At 43.4% G+C, this 13,627-nt stretch overlaps 1 protein-coding gene across 2 annotated transcripts in view; it reads right to left on the minus strand.

Moving 5' to 3' along the window:
- Positions 1 to 13,421, minus strand: part of HSDL2 (hydroxysteroid dehydrogenase like 2) — an 81,709-nt gene extending 68,288 nt beyond the window's left edge. For both annotated transcript variants that reach the window (XM_023201803.2, XM_023201797.2), the window contains exon 1: positions 13,151 to 13,421. In XM_023201803.2, the coding sequence (XP_023057571.1) occupies positions 13,151 to 13,167 (17 nt within the window). In that variant the 5' untranslated portion in view covers positions 13,168 to 13,421. The remainder of the gene's footprint in view (positions 1 to 13,150) is intronic.
- Between the last annotated feature and the right edge of the window lie 206 nt (positions 13,422 to 13,627).

Here is a 13,627-nt window from a genome sequence, read left to right on the forward strand (position 1 = left end):
TTATTATTATTATTATTATTATTATTATTATTATTATTATTATTATTTTGAGACTGAGTCTCACTCTGTCACCAGGCTGGAGTGCAGTGGCGCAATCTTGGCTCACCGCAACCTCTGCCTCCCAGGTTCAAGCATTTCTCCTGCCTCAGCCTCCCAAGAAGCTGGGACTACAGGCGCATGCTTCCACGCCCAGCTAATTTTTGCATTTTTAGTAGAGACGGAGTTTCACCATGTTGGCCAGGATGGTCTTGATCTCCTGACCTCATGATCCGCCCACCTCAGCCTCCCAAAGTGCTGGGATTACAGGCGTGAGCCACTGCACCTGGCCCAAAGAGGATAATATTCTTACCAGCAGCAGTGAATGAGTGTAAGAGTTCCTGTAGCTCCACAACCTCCCCAACACTTGGTAATATCTGACCTTAAAATTTTTTTGCCAATTCTGTATTATGAAATGATATCCCAATGTGATTTTCATTTGCACTTCCCCAGTTACTAATGAGGTGGAATACACTTTTGTTCCCATGTTAATGGTCACTTGTTTTCCTTCTCTTGCAAAGTTCCTATTAATTGGTTTTGCCCATTTTTCTTTTTTTTTTTTTTTCCTTTGAGACAGAGTTTCGCTCTTGTCACCCAGGCTGCAGTACAATGGTGTGATCTTGGCTCACTGCAACCTCCGCCTCCCGGGTTCAAGCGATTCTCGTGCCTCAGCCTCCCAAGTAGCTGGGATTACAGGGATGTGCCACCACACCCAGCTGATTTTGTACTTTTAGTAGAGATGGGGTTTCTGCATTTTGGTCAGGCTGGTCTCGAACTCCTGACCTCAAGGTGATCCACCTGCCTCCACCTCCCAAAGTGCTGGGATTACAGGTGTGAGCCACTAAGCCTGGCCAGTTTTGCCCATTTTTCTATAAATAAGGTTAACTTTTTTCTTATTGACTCATACAAGTCTATGAATTACATACATTTCGGTATCTTTTCATTTGTGGCTTGCTCTTTCACTATTTTTATAGTGTCTTTTTTTTTTTTTTGAGACAGAGTCTCGCTCTGTCGCCCAGGCTGGAGTGCAGTGGCCGGATCTCAGCTCACTGCAAGCTCCGCCTCCCAGGTTTACGCCATTCTCCTGCCTCAGCCTCCCCAGTAGCTGGGATTACAGGCGCCCGCCACCTCACCCGGCTAGTTTTTTGTATTTTTTAGTAGAGACGGGGTTTCACCGTGTTAGCCAGGATGGTCTCGATCTCCTGACCTCGTGATCCGCCCGCCTCGGCCTCCCAAAGTGCTGGGATTACAGGCTTGAGCCACCGTGCCCGGCCTATAGTGTCTTTTGATGAGCAGAAATTCTTTATCATTGGAGACACGGTCTTGCTGTGTCACCCAGGTTGAAGTGCAGTGGCTTAATCATAACTCACTATAACCTCCTACTCCTGGGATTATGCAATCCTCCTGTCTCAGCCTCCCAAGTAGCTGGAACTACAGGTACACACCAACATGCCTGCTTAATTTAATTTTTTTTATTTTTTGAGGGGGACAGGGTCTTGCTATGTTGCCCAGGCTCATCTTTAACTCCTGGCCTCAAGCGATTCTCCTGCCTCAGCCTCGCAAAGCACTGGGATTATAGAAAATTCCTTTTTTTTTTTTTTTTGAAATGGAGTCTTACTCTGTCACCCAGACTGAAGTACAGTGGCGTGATCTCAGCTCACTGCAACCTCTGTCTCCTGGATTCAAGTGATTCTCCTGCCTCAGCCTCCCAAATAGTTGGGATTACCAGCATGTGCCATCATGCCTGGCTAATTTTTTGTATTTTTAGTACAGACAGGGTTTCACCATGTTGGCCGGGCTGGTCTTGAACTCCTGACCTCAAGTGATCTGCCCACCTTGGCCTCCCAAAGTGATGGGATTACAGGTGTGAGTCACTGCATCCGGCCTAGCAAATTTGTTAATATTAAAGAATGTATAATTCATTTCTTTTATGGCTCAGGCTTTGGGAATCTTAAATTCTTCTTTTCCTATAAGTGTATTAATTTGTATTTCAAAAGTTTCATGGTTTACCTTTTAAAGTTTGGTCTTGAGCTACCTTGTGTGGTAGCTCAGACCTATAATCCCAGTACTTTGGGAGGCCGTGATGGGAGAATCGATTGAGCCCAGGAGTACAAGACTAACCTGGGCAACATGGTGAGACCCTGTCTCTACAAAAAATAAAAAAATTAGCCTAGTGTAGTGGTGTGCACCTGTAGTCCCAACTACTCAGGAGGCTGAGGTTGCGAGGATGGATTGAGCCCAGGAGGTTGAGGCTGCAGTGAGCCATGATCGTGTCACTGCACTCCAGCTTGGTGACAGAGCGAGACCCTGTCTCTAAACAGATAAATTAATAAGTTTGGTCTTTAATCTACCTGGAATTAATTTGTGTGTATAAACGGAGGTAGGGGACTAATACATTTTTTCCCACATAGATAACCAACTGTCCAAGTCTGAAATGCCCATCTTTCTCACAGATCTTCAATATCAACTCTGTCACAAAGTGAATATTCATAAATATATATATCTGCTTTTGGACTCTCTATTCTGTTCCACTGATCTACATGACCACACTGCCTTAATTAAAACAGTTTTATTAGTAGTCTTAATAACTGATAAAGCAAATAATTCCAATTTATTCTTCTTCAAGAGTTTCTTGTCTACATTTGGACCTCTGCTTTTCCACATATATTTTACTTTAATTTTTACTTTATTTAATTAGTTAATTAATTAATTAATTTATTTATTTATTTATTGTTTTTGAGACGGAGTCTCGCTCTGTGGCCCAGGTAGGAGTGCAGTGGTGCGATCTCAGCTCACTGCAACTTCAGCCTCCTGGGTTCAAGTGATTCTCCTGCTTCAGCCTCCTGAATAGCTGGGACTACAGGTATGCACCACTGTGACTAGCTATTTTTTGTATTTTTAGTAGAGACAGGGTTTTGCCATGTTGGCCAAGCTGGTCTCAAATTCCTGACCTCAAGTGATCCACTGGCATCAGCTTCCCAAAGTGCTGGAATTACAGGCATAAGACACCGTGCCTGGCCCACATATATTTTAGAATCTCATTATCTAACTGATCAAGTGAAATCAGTTGAGATTTTGATAGAAATTATAATAAGTCTATAATTCAAAGTGGAAAGAATTGACATCTTTGTGACAGTGAGTGTTCTAATCCATGAACATGGTATAACTCCCTGTTTATTTATGTCTTTCTAATGTTTTTTATTATTATATAATTTCCTACAGAAAGGTATTATACATCTTTTGTTGGCTTTATTCCTAGGTACTCCATTTTTTTTTAACTTTTTCCAACTTTTTATTTGTAAATAATTCAAACTTAAAGAAAAGTTGCAAGAATAATAATAGTACCAAAAAATACTCACATATCCTTTACCCAGATTCATATATGGTTAATATTTTACCCCAATGATTTAGCATTTGTGCTCATTTTCTCTCCTTCTCCCTTTCTCCTTCTTTATATCTTATTTTCTCCAGAACACTTAAGAGTGATTTGAGGCCAGGTGCAGTGGCTCATGCCTATAATCCCAGCAGTTTGGGAGACCAAGACAGGGGGATCACTTGAGCCCAGAAGTCGAAACCAGCCAGGGTAACACAGTGAGACCCTGTCTCTACAAAATTAAAAAATTAGCTATGTGTGGTGGTGCACGCCTATAGTCCCAGCTACTTGGGAGGCTCAGTCAGGAAGATTTTTTGAGCCCAAAGGTCAAGGCTGCAGTGAGCCATGATTGAGTACAGGCTATGATAGAGTACAGGCATGATAGAGTACAGGCTACTGTACTCTAGCCTGGGAAACAGAGACTGACCCTGTCTCAAAAAAAAAAAAAAAAAAAAAAGTGATCTGAATACATCAAAGCTTGGTCTCTTATGTATCTACTTTCATAGTATTTTAATTTTGTCAATTGATTCAATAATGTCCTTTAGAGCATTTTTTCCTTCCACTACAGGACCCCGTTTAGGGTAGTTTAATTGACATATCTCTTTAGTAGTTTAATTGACATATCTCCTTTAGTCTCCTTTAATCTAGTCTCTTCTGTCTTTTATGATATTGACCTTTTGAAAAATACAGTCTGCATTCCTTTTTTAAAAAATACAATGATCCTTAGTTTTTTTCTTTTCCAAGATGGAGTCACACTCTGTCACCCAGGATGGAGTGCAGTGGCACAATCTCAGCTCACTGCAACCTCCACCTCCCAGGTTCAAGCAATTCTCCTGCCTCAGCCTCCTGAGTAGCTGGGATTACAGGCCTGCACCACCACACCTGGCTAATTTTTTTTGTATTTTTAGCAGTGACGGGGTTTCACTATGGTCTTGGACTCCTGACCTTGTGATCCACCGGCCTAGGCTCCCAAAGTGCTGGGATTACAGCTGTGAGCCACCCCACCTGGCCTATTTTTTTTTTTTTTTTTTTTTTTTTTTTGAGACAGAGTCTAGCTCTGTCTCCCAGGCTAGAGCACAGTGGCGCAATCTCGGCTCACTACAACCTCCACCTCCCAGGTTCAAGTGATTCTCCAGCCTCAGCCTCCTGAGTAGCTGGGATTATAGGCATGTGCCACCATGCCCAGCTAATTTTTCTATTTTTAGTACAGATGGGGTTTCACCATGTTGGTCAGGCTGGTCTTGAACTCCTGACCTCATGATCTGCCCGCCTCGGTCTCCCAAAGTGCTGGGATTACAGGCGTGAGTCACAGCACTCGGCTTTTTTGTTCGTTCGTTTGTTTGTTTGTTTTTTGAGACAGGGTCTTGCCCTGTCACCAAGGCTGAAGTCCAGTGGTGCGATCAGGGCTCACTGCAGCCTTTACCTCCTGGACTCAAGCAAGTCTCCTACTCAGTCTCCCGAGTAGCTGGGACTACAGGCACGCATCATCAAGCCCGGCTAATTTTTTTTATTTTTTGTAGAGACAGGATCCTACTATGTTGGCCAGCCTGGTCTTGAACGATTGGGCTCAAGCGATTCTCCTGCCATGGCCTTGCTAAATGCTGGGATTACAAGCATGAGCCACCACCCCTGGCTGAATGCTCATTTTGGATTCAACTGATATTTCTTCATTATTAGATTCCAGTTATGCATTTCCAACCAGAACATGTGATACTGTGTTTTCCTAAGTATATCCCATAGGGCAGCATACAACGTCCATCTGTACTTACTTTATAATGTTAATTTTTATTATTATTATTATTATTTTTTTTTGAGACGGAGTCTCGCTCTGTCGCCCAGGCTGGAGTGCAGTGGCCGGATCTCAGCTCACTGCAAGCTCCGCTTCCCGGGTTTCCGCCATTCTCCTGCCTCAGCCTCCCAAGTAGCTGGGACTACAGGCGCCCGCCACCTCGCCCTGCTAGGTTTTTGTATTTTTTTAGTAGAGACGGTGTTTCACCATGTTAGCCAGGATGGTCTCGATCTCCTGACCTCGTGATCCGCCCGCCTCGGCCTCCCAAAGTGCTGGGATTACAGGCTTGAGCCACCGCGCCCGGCCTATAATGTTAATTTTTATCATCTATCCATAGTGTTACCATATTTCTCCACTGCACAGTTACTATTCCTTCCCTTGCAACCAATAAACAATCAGTGCAAAAACAAAGACACTTTTTATTATGGAATTTTCAAATACATTCAAAAAACTAGAAAAGAGTATAATAAGTTTCCATGTTTATCCAACAACTAAACTGTGAAAGCAATCATCAGAGAGCAAATCCCGGGTAGGCATGATGGCTCATGCCTATAATCTCAGCACTTTAGGAGGCAGAGGTGGGCAGATCGCTTTAGCCCTGGAGTCTGAGTCCAGCCTGGGCAACATGGAGAAACCCCATCTCAACTAAAAAATAGAAAAATTAGCCAGGCATGTGGTTTGCACCTGTAGTCCCAACTACTCAGGAAGCTGAGGTAGGAGGATCACCTGGGCCCACAACACAGAGGTTGCAGTCAGCTGATACCACACCACTGCACTCCAGCCTAAACCACAAAGTGAGACCCTGTTTCAAAAAAAAAAAAAAAGAAGAAAAGAAACCAAATCCCAGAGGTTACATACTTTCACCTATGAATACATCAGTATTTACTTTTCTAACAGATAAAAACTTTTAAAATACTAATGTCGTTATTATACCTAAGAAAATTAACAATAATTTCTCAGTATCACCCAGTATCTGTCTATGTTCAAACTTTTATAACTATCTCAGTTTTTTTTTTTTGTGGTTGGCCTGATCAAATCAGGATCCAATAAGGACCTCAATACATTTGGTTGTTATACCTTAAGAGTTTCTCTTTTAATCAGTGTCAGCTTCCCTTCTCTTTATCCCATTTATTTGCTGAAGAATATACATAATTTGTCTGCAGTGGAGTCCATATCTGGGATTTTGAACTTCTCATTTTTATTGCTATGTACTATATACTTCTTGAAGATTTTTGCTTGTGTAGAAATCTAACTTACTATTATTTTTTGAGAGAGTCTCCCTTTGTCGCCCAGGCTAGTGTGCAATGGCACAATCACAGATTACTGCAGACTTGACCTCCCCAGCTCAACTAATCCTCCCACCTAAGCCTCCTGAATAGCTAGGATCACAGGTGTGCATCACCATGCTTGATTTTTTTTTTTTTTTTTTTTTTGGTAGAGACACAGTCTTACTATGTTGCCCAGGGTGGTCTTAAACATCTGGGCTCAAGGAGTCCTCCCACCTTGGCCTCTCAAAATGCTGGGATTACAGGTGTGAGCCACCATGCCAAGCTCAAAATTATTTTTATTTGTTGACTTTTATATATAGCAATTTTCTTAAACTTTTATTAATTATAACAATTCAGTTATAAGTTATTTTGGTTTTCTGTGCAGGATAATTACATCATTGGCAAATAACTACAACATTATTTATTTCATTATAATCCAAATACTTTTTCATTCTGTCTTATACCTTATTTACTAAAGGTTACACTTCAGTCAGAAGAAAAGTGTTTCCACATGGAAGGTCTGAAATTCAAGAAAAGAGGAAAACCAAAGATACTGGTAAATAAGTACAGGAATCTTTTTTAGAAAGAGTACAATAATAATAAAATAATACGTGTGGGGTTAAAAAATAATTAAGGCCAGTGCGGTGGCTCACGCCTGTAATCCCAGCACTTTGGGAGGCCGAGGTAGGCAGATCACCTGAGGTCAGCTCGAGACCAGCCTGGCCAATATGACGAAACTCCGTCTCTACTAAAAAATACAAAAATTGACCAGGCGCGGTGGCTTATGCCTGTAATCCCAGCACTTTGGGAGGTTGAGGCAGGTGGATCACGAGGTCAGGAGTTGGAGACCAGCCTGACCAACACGGTGAAACCCTGTCTCTACTAAAAATACAAAAAAAAAAAAAAAAAAATCAGCCAGGCATGGTGGCAGGCACCTGTAATCTCAGCTACTCGGGAGGCTGAAGCAGGAGAATTGCTTGAACCCTGGAGGTGCAGCCTGGGCGACAGTGCAAGACTCCGTCTCAAAAAAAAAAAAAAAAAAAAATTCGCCAGGTGTGGTGGTGCACACCTGTAATTCCAGCTATTCCAGAGGCTGAGGCAGGAGAATCGCTTGAACCCAAGAGGCAGAGGTTGCAGTGAGCCTAGATCATGCCACTGTACTCCAGCCTGGGTGACAGGGCAAGACTCCATCTCAAAAAAAACAAATAAATAATAAATAAATCAATGAAACTTAAAAACTTTTAAAAAAGAAGTCTGATCTCTTACCTATAGGTGACCAGCTTCATTAATTTCTGGCCTATCATTTTTGTACTTTTTTCAAAGATAAGCAAACATACATATATATATATAGATATCACACTCCATGTATGTGAAAAATTATCCCTTCCTTTTTTTATACAAAAGGCAGTATACACAAAATATTAAAGTGGTTTTGTTGTTGTTGTTGTGTTTTTCTTTTGACAGTCTTGCTCTGTCGCCTTGAGGGAGCAATTTAAAGAAAAATAAATATTGCATTTATTCACTCCAAGGAAAGTAAGGGTTAAGTGAAAAACACAAGTTTTTCACTACTGCAAGCAAGGCTATAGACAAGTCATGGTGACCTAGCCTGCAGAAATGAGCTCCAAACACCCACCCCTAAGCAAGGTTAAAAGAAGAAAAACGATTTCCTTTACTGTCTCTTCTGTACTATTAGTTATGACTATGTTTGCCAATGCTTGTATTTAAGTAAGATTTGCAAAGTTCCTGTTTTTTCAATGCAGCTGCTAGGCCAAGAGCTATGCAAGGCCACAGGTGAGTGCCAGGTCAGCAGTTATGGATTACGTGACTTGTCACTGTAAAATTTACTGCCTTTGTTTTGCTCTTGTATGCTGGTCTGTATAAGCTAAAATCTGTTTTTGTTCAAGGCTTAGCTTTTTGGACGTGAATCCACTGAGCCGGTGCGTACCTTAAATAAACATCCTCCTGTCTTCCCAATATCGGTCTCTCTGGTCCTCAGTTTACCGCAACAGCCTCAACAGCTCATGGCAGCCTCAACCTCCTGGGCTCAAGTGATTCTCTCACCTCAGCCTCCCAAGTAGCTGGGACCACAGGTTAAAGTGATTTTTAATGTAAGTATTTACAAGAAAATGTGCCAACTATTGCTGTGAAAAAGCCGTATCTCTTTGCCTTGAGTATAGCTAGATTGATTCCCAGTAGGAGACAGGGCATTTTCTTCCTCACTCAGAGCCTTTGGCATTGGCAGAAAAAAAAGCTAACACAACCCCGATCTGTGCCAGTAAGGAAGTCCTCCAGGTCCAAAGCATTAGTACCAGAATATAGAAGGCAAGAGCACTTCAAAGAAGGCTCCAAATTTCTTAGTATTATTTGATAGATGGCTAAAACTTGTTAATGCAGAGCTAACTTACAGTTTAATTTACTAAAATTCTCTGGTACCCCAAAATCAGGTAAAAGTGCTGAAATTTTTGTTAACTATTTTAAAAAGGAAGAACAATTGTTTCCAAAAAACTATACAAATTATTCTAAAGTTCATTTGGAAAAATAAATACCCAAGTATAACCAGGAAAATTCTGAAAAATAATCCAAATGTGGTGGGAACTAGCTTTCCCACATATTAAAACATTTTATAAAACTAAAGCAATTAAAATAGTTTGGGCTGGGTAGAGTGGCTCACATCTGTAATCCTAGTGCTTTGGGGGCTGAGGCAGGAGGATCACTTGAGCCCAGGAGTTTGAGACCAGCCTGGGCCACAAAGTGAGACTCCTCTACAAAAAATTTGTTTTAAATAGCCAGGCATTATGGCGCATGTCTGTAGTCCTAGCTAATTGGGAAGATGAGCTGGGAGGACTGCTTAAGCCCAGGAGATCAAGGCTGCAGTGACCTATGATAGTGCCAATGCACCCCAGCCTGGGTGACACAGCGAGACCCTGTCTCAATTAATTAATTAATTAAACAGTCTGGTACTGGTACATGAATACAGACTAAAGTAGCAGAGCAGAAAGTTCAGAAACAGACCTCTACATGTACAAGAATTTAATATATGACAGAGGTAGAATTTCGAACAGAAGATAAAAGATTAAGTCAATGCTGCTAGGACAACTGAGCAGCCATCTGAAGAAAAATCAAGTAGGCTTCCTAACTCACTTCCTGAAACAAATCCCAGGGGGATAAAAAATCTGACTACAGAAAATACATACAATATAAATATATTTGAAAAATATAAAAATATAAGACCATAAAAATATTAGAAGGAAACTAATTATAGAAAGATCTGCCCAGGCACAGTGGTTCACACCTATAATCCCAGCACTTTGGGAGGCCGAGTCAGGATGATTACTTGAGGTCAGGAGTTTGAGACCAACCTGGCCAACATAGTGAAACCCCGACTCTACTAAAAATATAAAAATTAGCCAGGCATGGCATTGTGCGCCTATAATCCCAGCTACTTGGGAGGCTGAGGCAGGAGAATCACTTGAACCTGGGAGGCTGAGGCAGGAGAATCACTTGAACCTGGGAGGCAGAGGATGCAGTGAAACAAGATCGCACCACTGCACTCAAGCCTGGGCAACAGAGCAAGACTCCATCTAAAAAACAAAAAAAGAAAGAAAGATCTTGGTTTAACTCAAAGGCTTCTCACAAAAATGCAAAAGCCCTAAGAACTGATAACTCTCGCTTGACAAAAACACGTTTCTCCATGTTAAATAAACAGTATAATCAAAGTCCAGATGCAACATGAAAAACTGGAAAATATTTGTAACATGATAAAAGACAAATTTTTAAAATACACAGAGCCCTCAGAGATTAATCAAAAACCTCATTTGTTAAGCCAGACAAATATAAAGATACATAGATGGCTTTAAACCAGGGTTTCTCAACCTCTGCACGACTGACCTTTTGGACTACATAATTATTTGTTGTAGAGAATGCTTGTGCATTGTAGGATGTGTACCAGCATCCCTGTACTCTACTCATGAGATGCCATTAGCATCCCCATTCAATTGTGACTATCAAAAATGTCCTCAGATATTACCAAATATCCTCTGGAGATCAAATTGTCCCTGGTTTAAATATACAAAGAGATCCAAATCCACACTTGTGATAAAATAAATGCAAATTTTAACAATAATGAGTTGATACTTTTTTCTCTAATTAGATTTTCATCATTAACTATTTTGCAGTTAGCCAGCATGTGGGATTAGGGGGTCTCATTTATCCTTTTGGGTGTGCAACCCTTCTGGAGGGTCATCTGGCAATATCTATCAAAATATAAAGTGCATTTACTCTTTTTTCTTTTTGAGACAGAGTCTCACTCTTTCACCCAGGGTGGAGGGCAGGGCAGTGGCATGATCTCGGTTTACTGCCACCTCCGCCTCCCAGGTTCAAGCGGTTCTCCTGCCTCAGCCTCCTGAGTAGCTGGGATTACAGGTGCCCACCACCAGGCCCAGCTAATTTTTGTATTTGTAATTTTTGTAATTTTGTACTTTTAGTGGAGACAGGGTTTCACCATGTTGGTCAGGCTGAAACTCTTGACCTCAAGTGATCCGCCCACCTCGACCTCCCAAAGTACTGGGACTACAGGCGTGAGCCACTGTGCCAGCCACATCTACTCTTTGATCCAGCAATTTCACTTCCAGGAGTTTATCCCTACATATACACTTACATATATGCAAATAGAGAAATACAAGTATAATCATGGAAGCAAAAAGAGTATCCAAAAAACTGGAAACAGTCTAGTATCCAACAATAGGGAACAGGTTAAATAAACAAAGGTATATTCATATACAGGTTGAGCAAACCAAATCTGAAATCCAAAACACTTCTGGAACCAAGCATTTTGCATAATGGATACTCAGGCTGGTACAGAATATTACGCAATCATTAAAAAGGAGGAGGTGTACCGGGCGCGGTGGCTCACGCCTGTAATCCCAGCACTTTGGGAGGCCCAGGCAGGCGGATCATGAGGTCAGGAGATCGAGACCATCCTGGCGAACACGGTGAAACCCGGTCTCTACTAAAAATACAAAAAAATTAGCCTGGCGTGGTGGCGGGTGCCTGTAGTCCCAGCTTCTCGGGAGGCTGAGGCAGGAGAATGGCGTGAACCCGGGAGGCGGAGCTTGCAGTGAGCCCAGACCGCGTTCCAGCCTGGGCGACAGAGCGAGACTCTGTCTCAAAAAAAAAAAAAAAAAAAAAGGAGGAGGGGCCAGGCACGGTGGCTTACAACTGTAATCCCAGCACTTTGGGAGGCCGAGGCCGACGGGATCACGAGGTCAGGAAATAGAGACCATCCTGGGTAACATGGAGAAACCCCGTCTCTACTAAAAATACAAAAAAATTAGCATGGCGTGGTGGCACGCGCCTGTAGTCCCTGCTACTAGGGAGGCTGAGGCAGGAGAATCGCTTGAACCCGGGAAGCGGAGGTTGCAGTGAGCTGAGATCACGCCACTTCACTCCAGCCTGGGAGAAGAGCGACACGCTGTCTCAAAAGAAAAAAAAAAAAAGGAAGCGGAAGATCTGCATGTACCAAAAATGTTTGTCCCTGGGCACAGTGGTGCATGCCTGTAATCCCAAGTACTCCAAAGGCTAAGAAGGGAGGAACATCAGCCTGGGGGTTCGAGGCTAGAGGCCAGTCTGGGCAACGTGGGAGACCTTGTCTCTAAAAAAAAAAAAGAAAGAATGTCCCAAGACATACCAACTAAAAGTAGCAAGCCCAAGAATAGAGTTTGCTGCTACTTTTAAGAAAGGGTGTGTGTGTCTGTGTATCTGTGTTTGTGGGGGTCTGGATGTATACAAAATATGTTTATACATGCACGAAACAGAAACATAACATAAGTAACTGGGGGACAAGATTTTACGGATGGGGAGACTCACTTTTTACCCTATACTCTTTGAACTGTTTTAAGTCTTTGGCTATATGCCTGCATGTTTCAGGCAAATCACAAAATCTGACAACACCAACTCAAGATACCCAGACCTTACATAAACCAGAAAGTAGAATGGTGGTTGCCAATGGATGAGCGGAGGTGGGGAAGAGGGGTTATTTAATGGGTAGAGTTTCAGCTTGCAGATGAAAAAAGTTCTGGAGATTGACTGCACAACGATATGAATCTACTTAACACTACTAAAGTGTACACTTAAAAAATGGTTAAGATGGCAAATTTTATACGTATTTTAACACAATTTTTTAAGGTGAAAAAAATCCCTAAAAGATACCCATGTTTTAAGATCGGTTTAATTTGTTTCTAATTTGGAAATCAGTTTTTAAACACTCTATTATTACTCTAGAATTGAGCGTCAGGAACAGTGAAAACTCTACATTTAAACTCTGGAGCTGCTCCTGCGACCTTTCACCTAGAACTCGCACGCATTCGGCCAGGCATGCACTCCTGCTAAATTCAGGGAGGGCCTGCACTGCGGGCGGCGGGGTGACTTACCCTCCGCCCTTTACCAGTGGAAGAGGTTTCTACACTGCTGCCACTCCGTAACACAAAACTTTGTGTTCCTTTTCACGCGTTACCGCAGATTCTCGGTGCACAGCGCCCAGCGCGAACCAGAGTTTAGAGCGTGCCCAGGCAGCATCCTTGACTTTCCCACCGCCGGGCCGGCCAGCCCCGGCGATCCGCGGCGGCCCCCCCGAAACGCGCCCTTCGCCCAACCGGGTCTCTCCCCGCGCCGCCCCGACCCCCTTACCCGGTGTTGGGTAACATGACTTTAGTAGATCAGAGGAGGTGGCGGCGACTGCGGCGGCGGCGAGCGGAGAGCGAAAGCTGAACAGTCCCTCCTCATTTATCCCCGCCCCGGCCCCGCCCCTGCACCCGAGGCCCCGCCCCAAGGCCTGTGCCGGAACCGGGGCACTGAAAAGCCGGGATCGCCAAGTGCGCCTGGCCCTCCCGCACCCCGCGTTGGTCTTCCTCGCTTCTCAGCCTGGTCCCTGAGAGGGAGCTCTCTGCGCAGGCGCTTTGAGGCACTGCTCCGCCCCGCCCCCTCACTGGTCCTACGGTGACAATCAGGCTCCCGTCGGCGCCTGACGTCTGGGCAGCGTCATCCGCTACGTTTGCCTTTTCGCGGTCACTAGGGGTTTCTCCTCGCGCTATCGTGTTCCAGCGCCGGCTGCGAGCTGGGAGGGTCACTGAGCCCTGAGCCCGCCCTCTCCTCGGCGGGCCCTCC

Source organism: Piliocolobus tephrosceles, chromosome 14 (genome assembly GCF_002776525.5).
Source record: "Piliocolobus tephrosceles isolate RC106 chromosome 14, ASM277652v3, whole genome shotgun sequence".
Lineage (NCBI taxonomy): Eukaryota > Metazoa > Chordata > Mammalia > Primates > Cercopithecidae > Piliocolobus > Piliocolobus tephrosceles.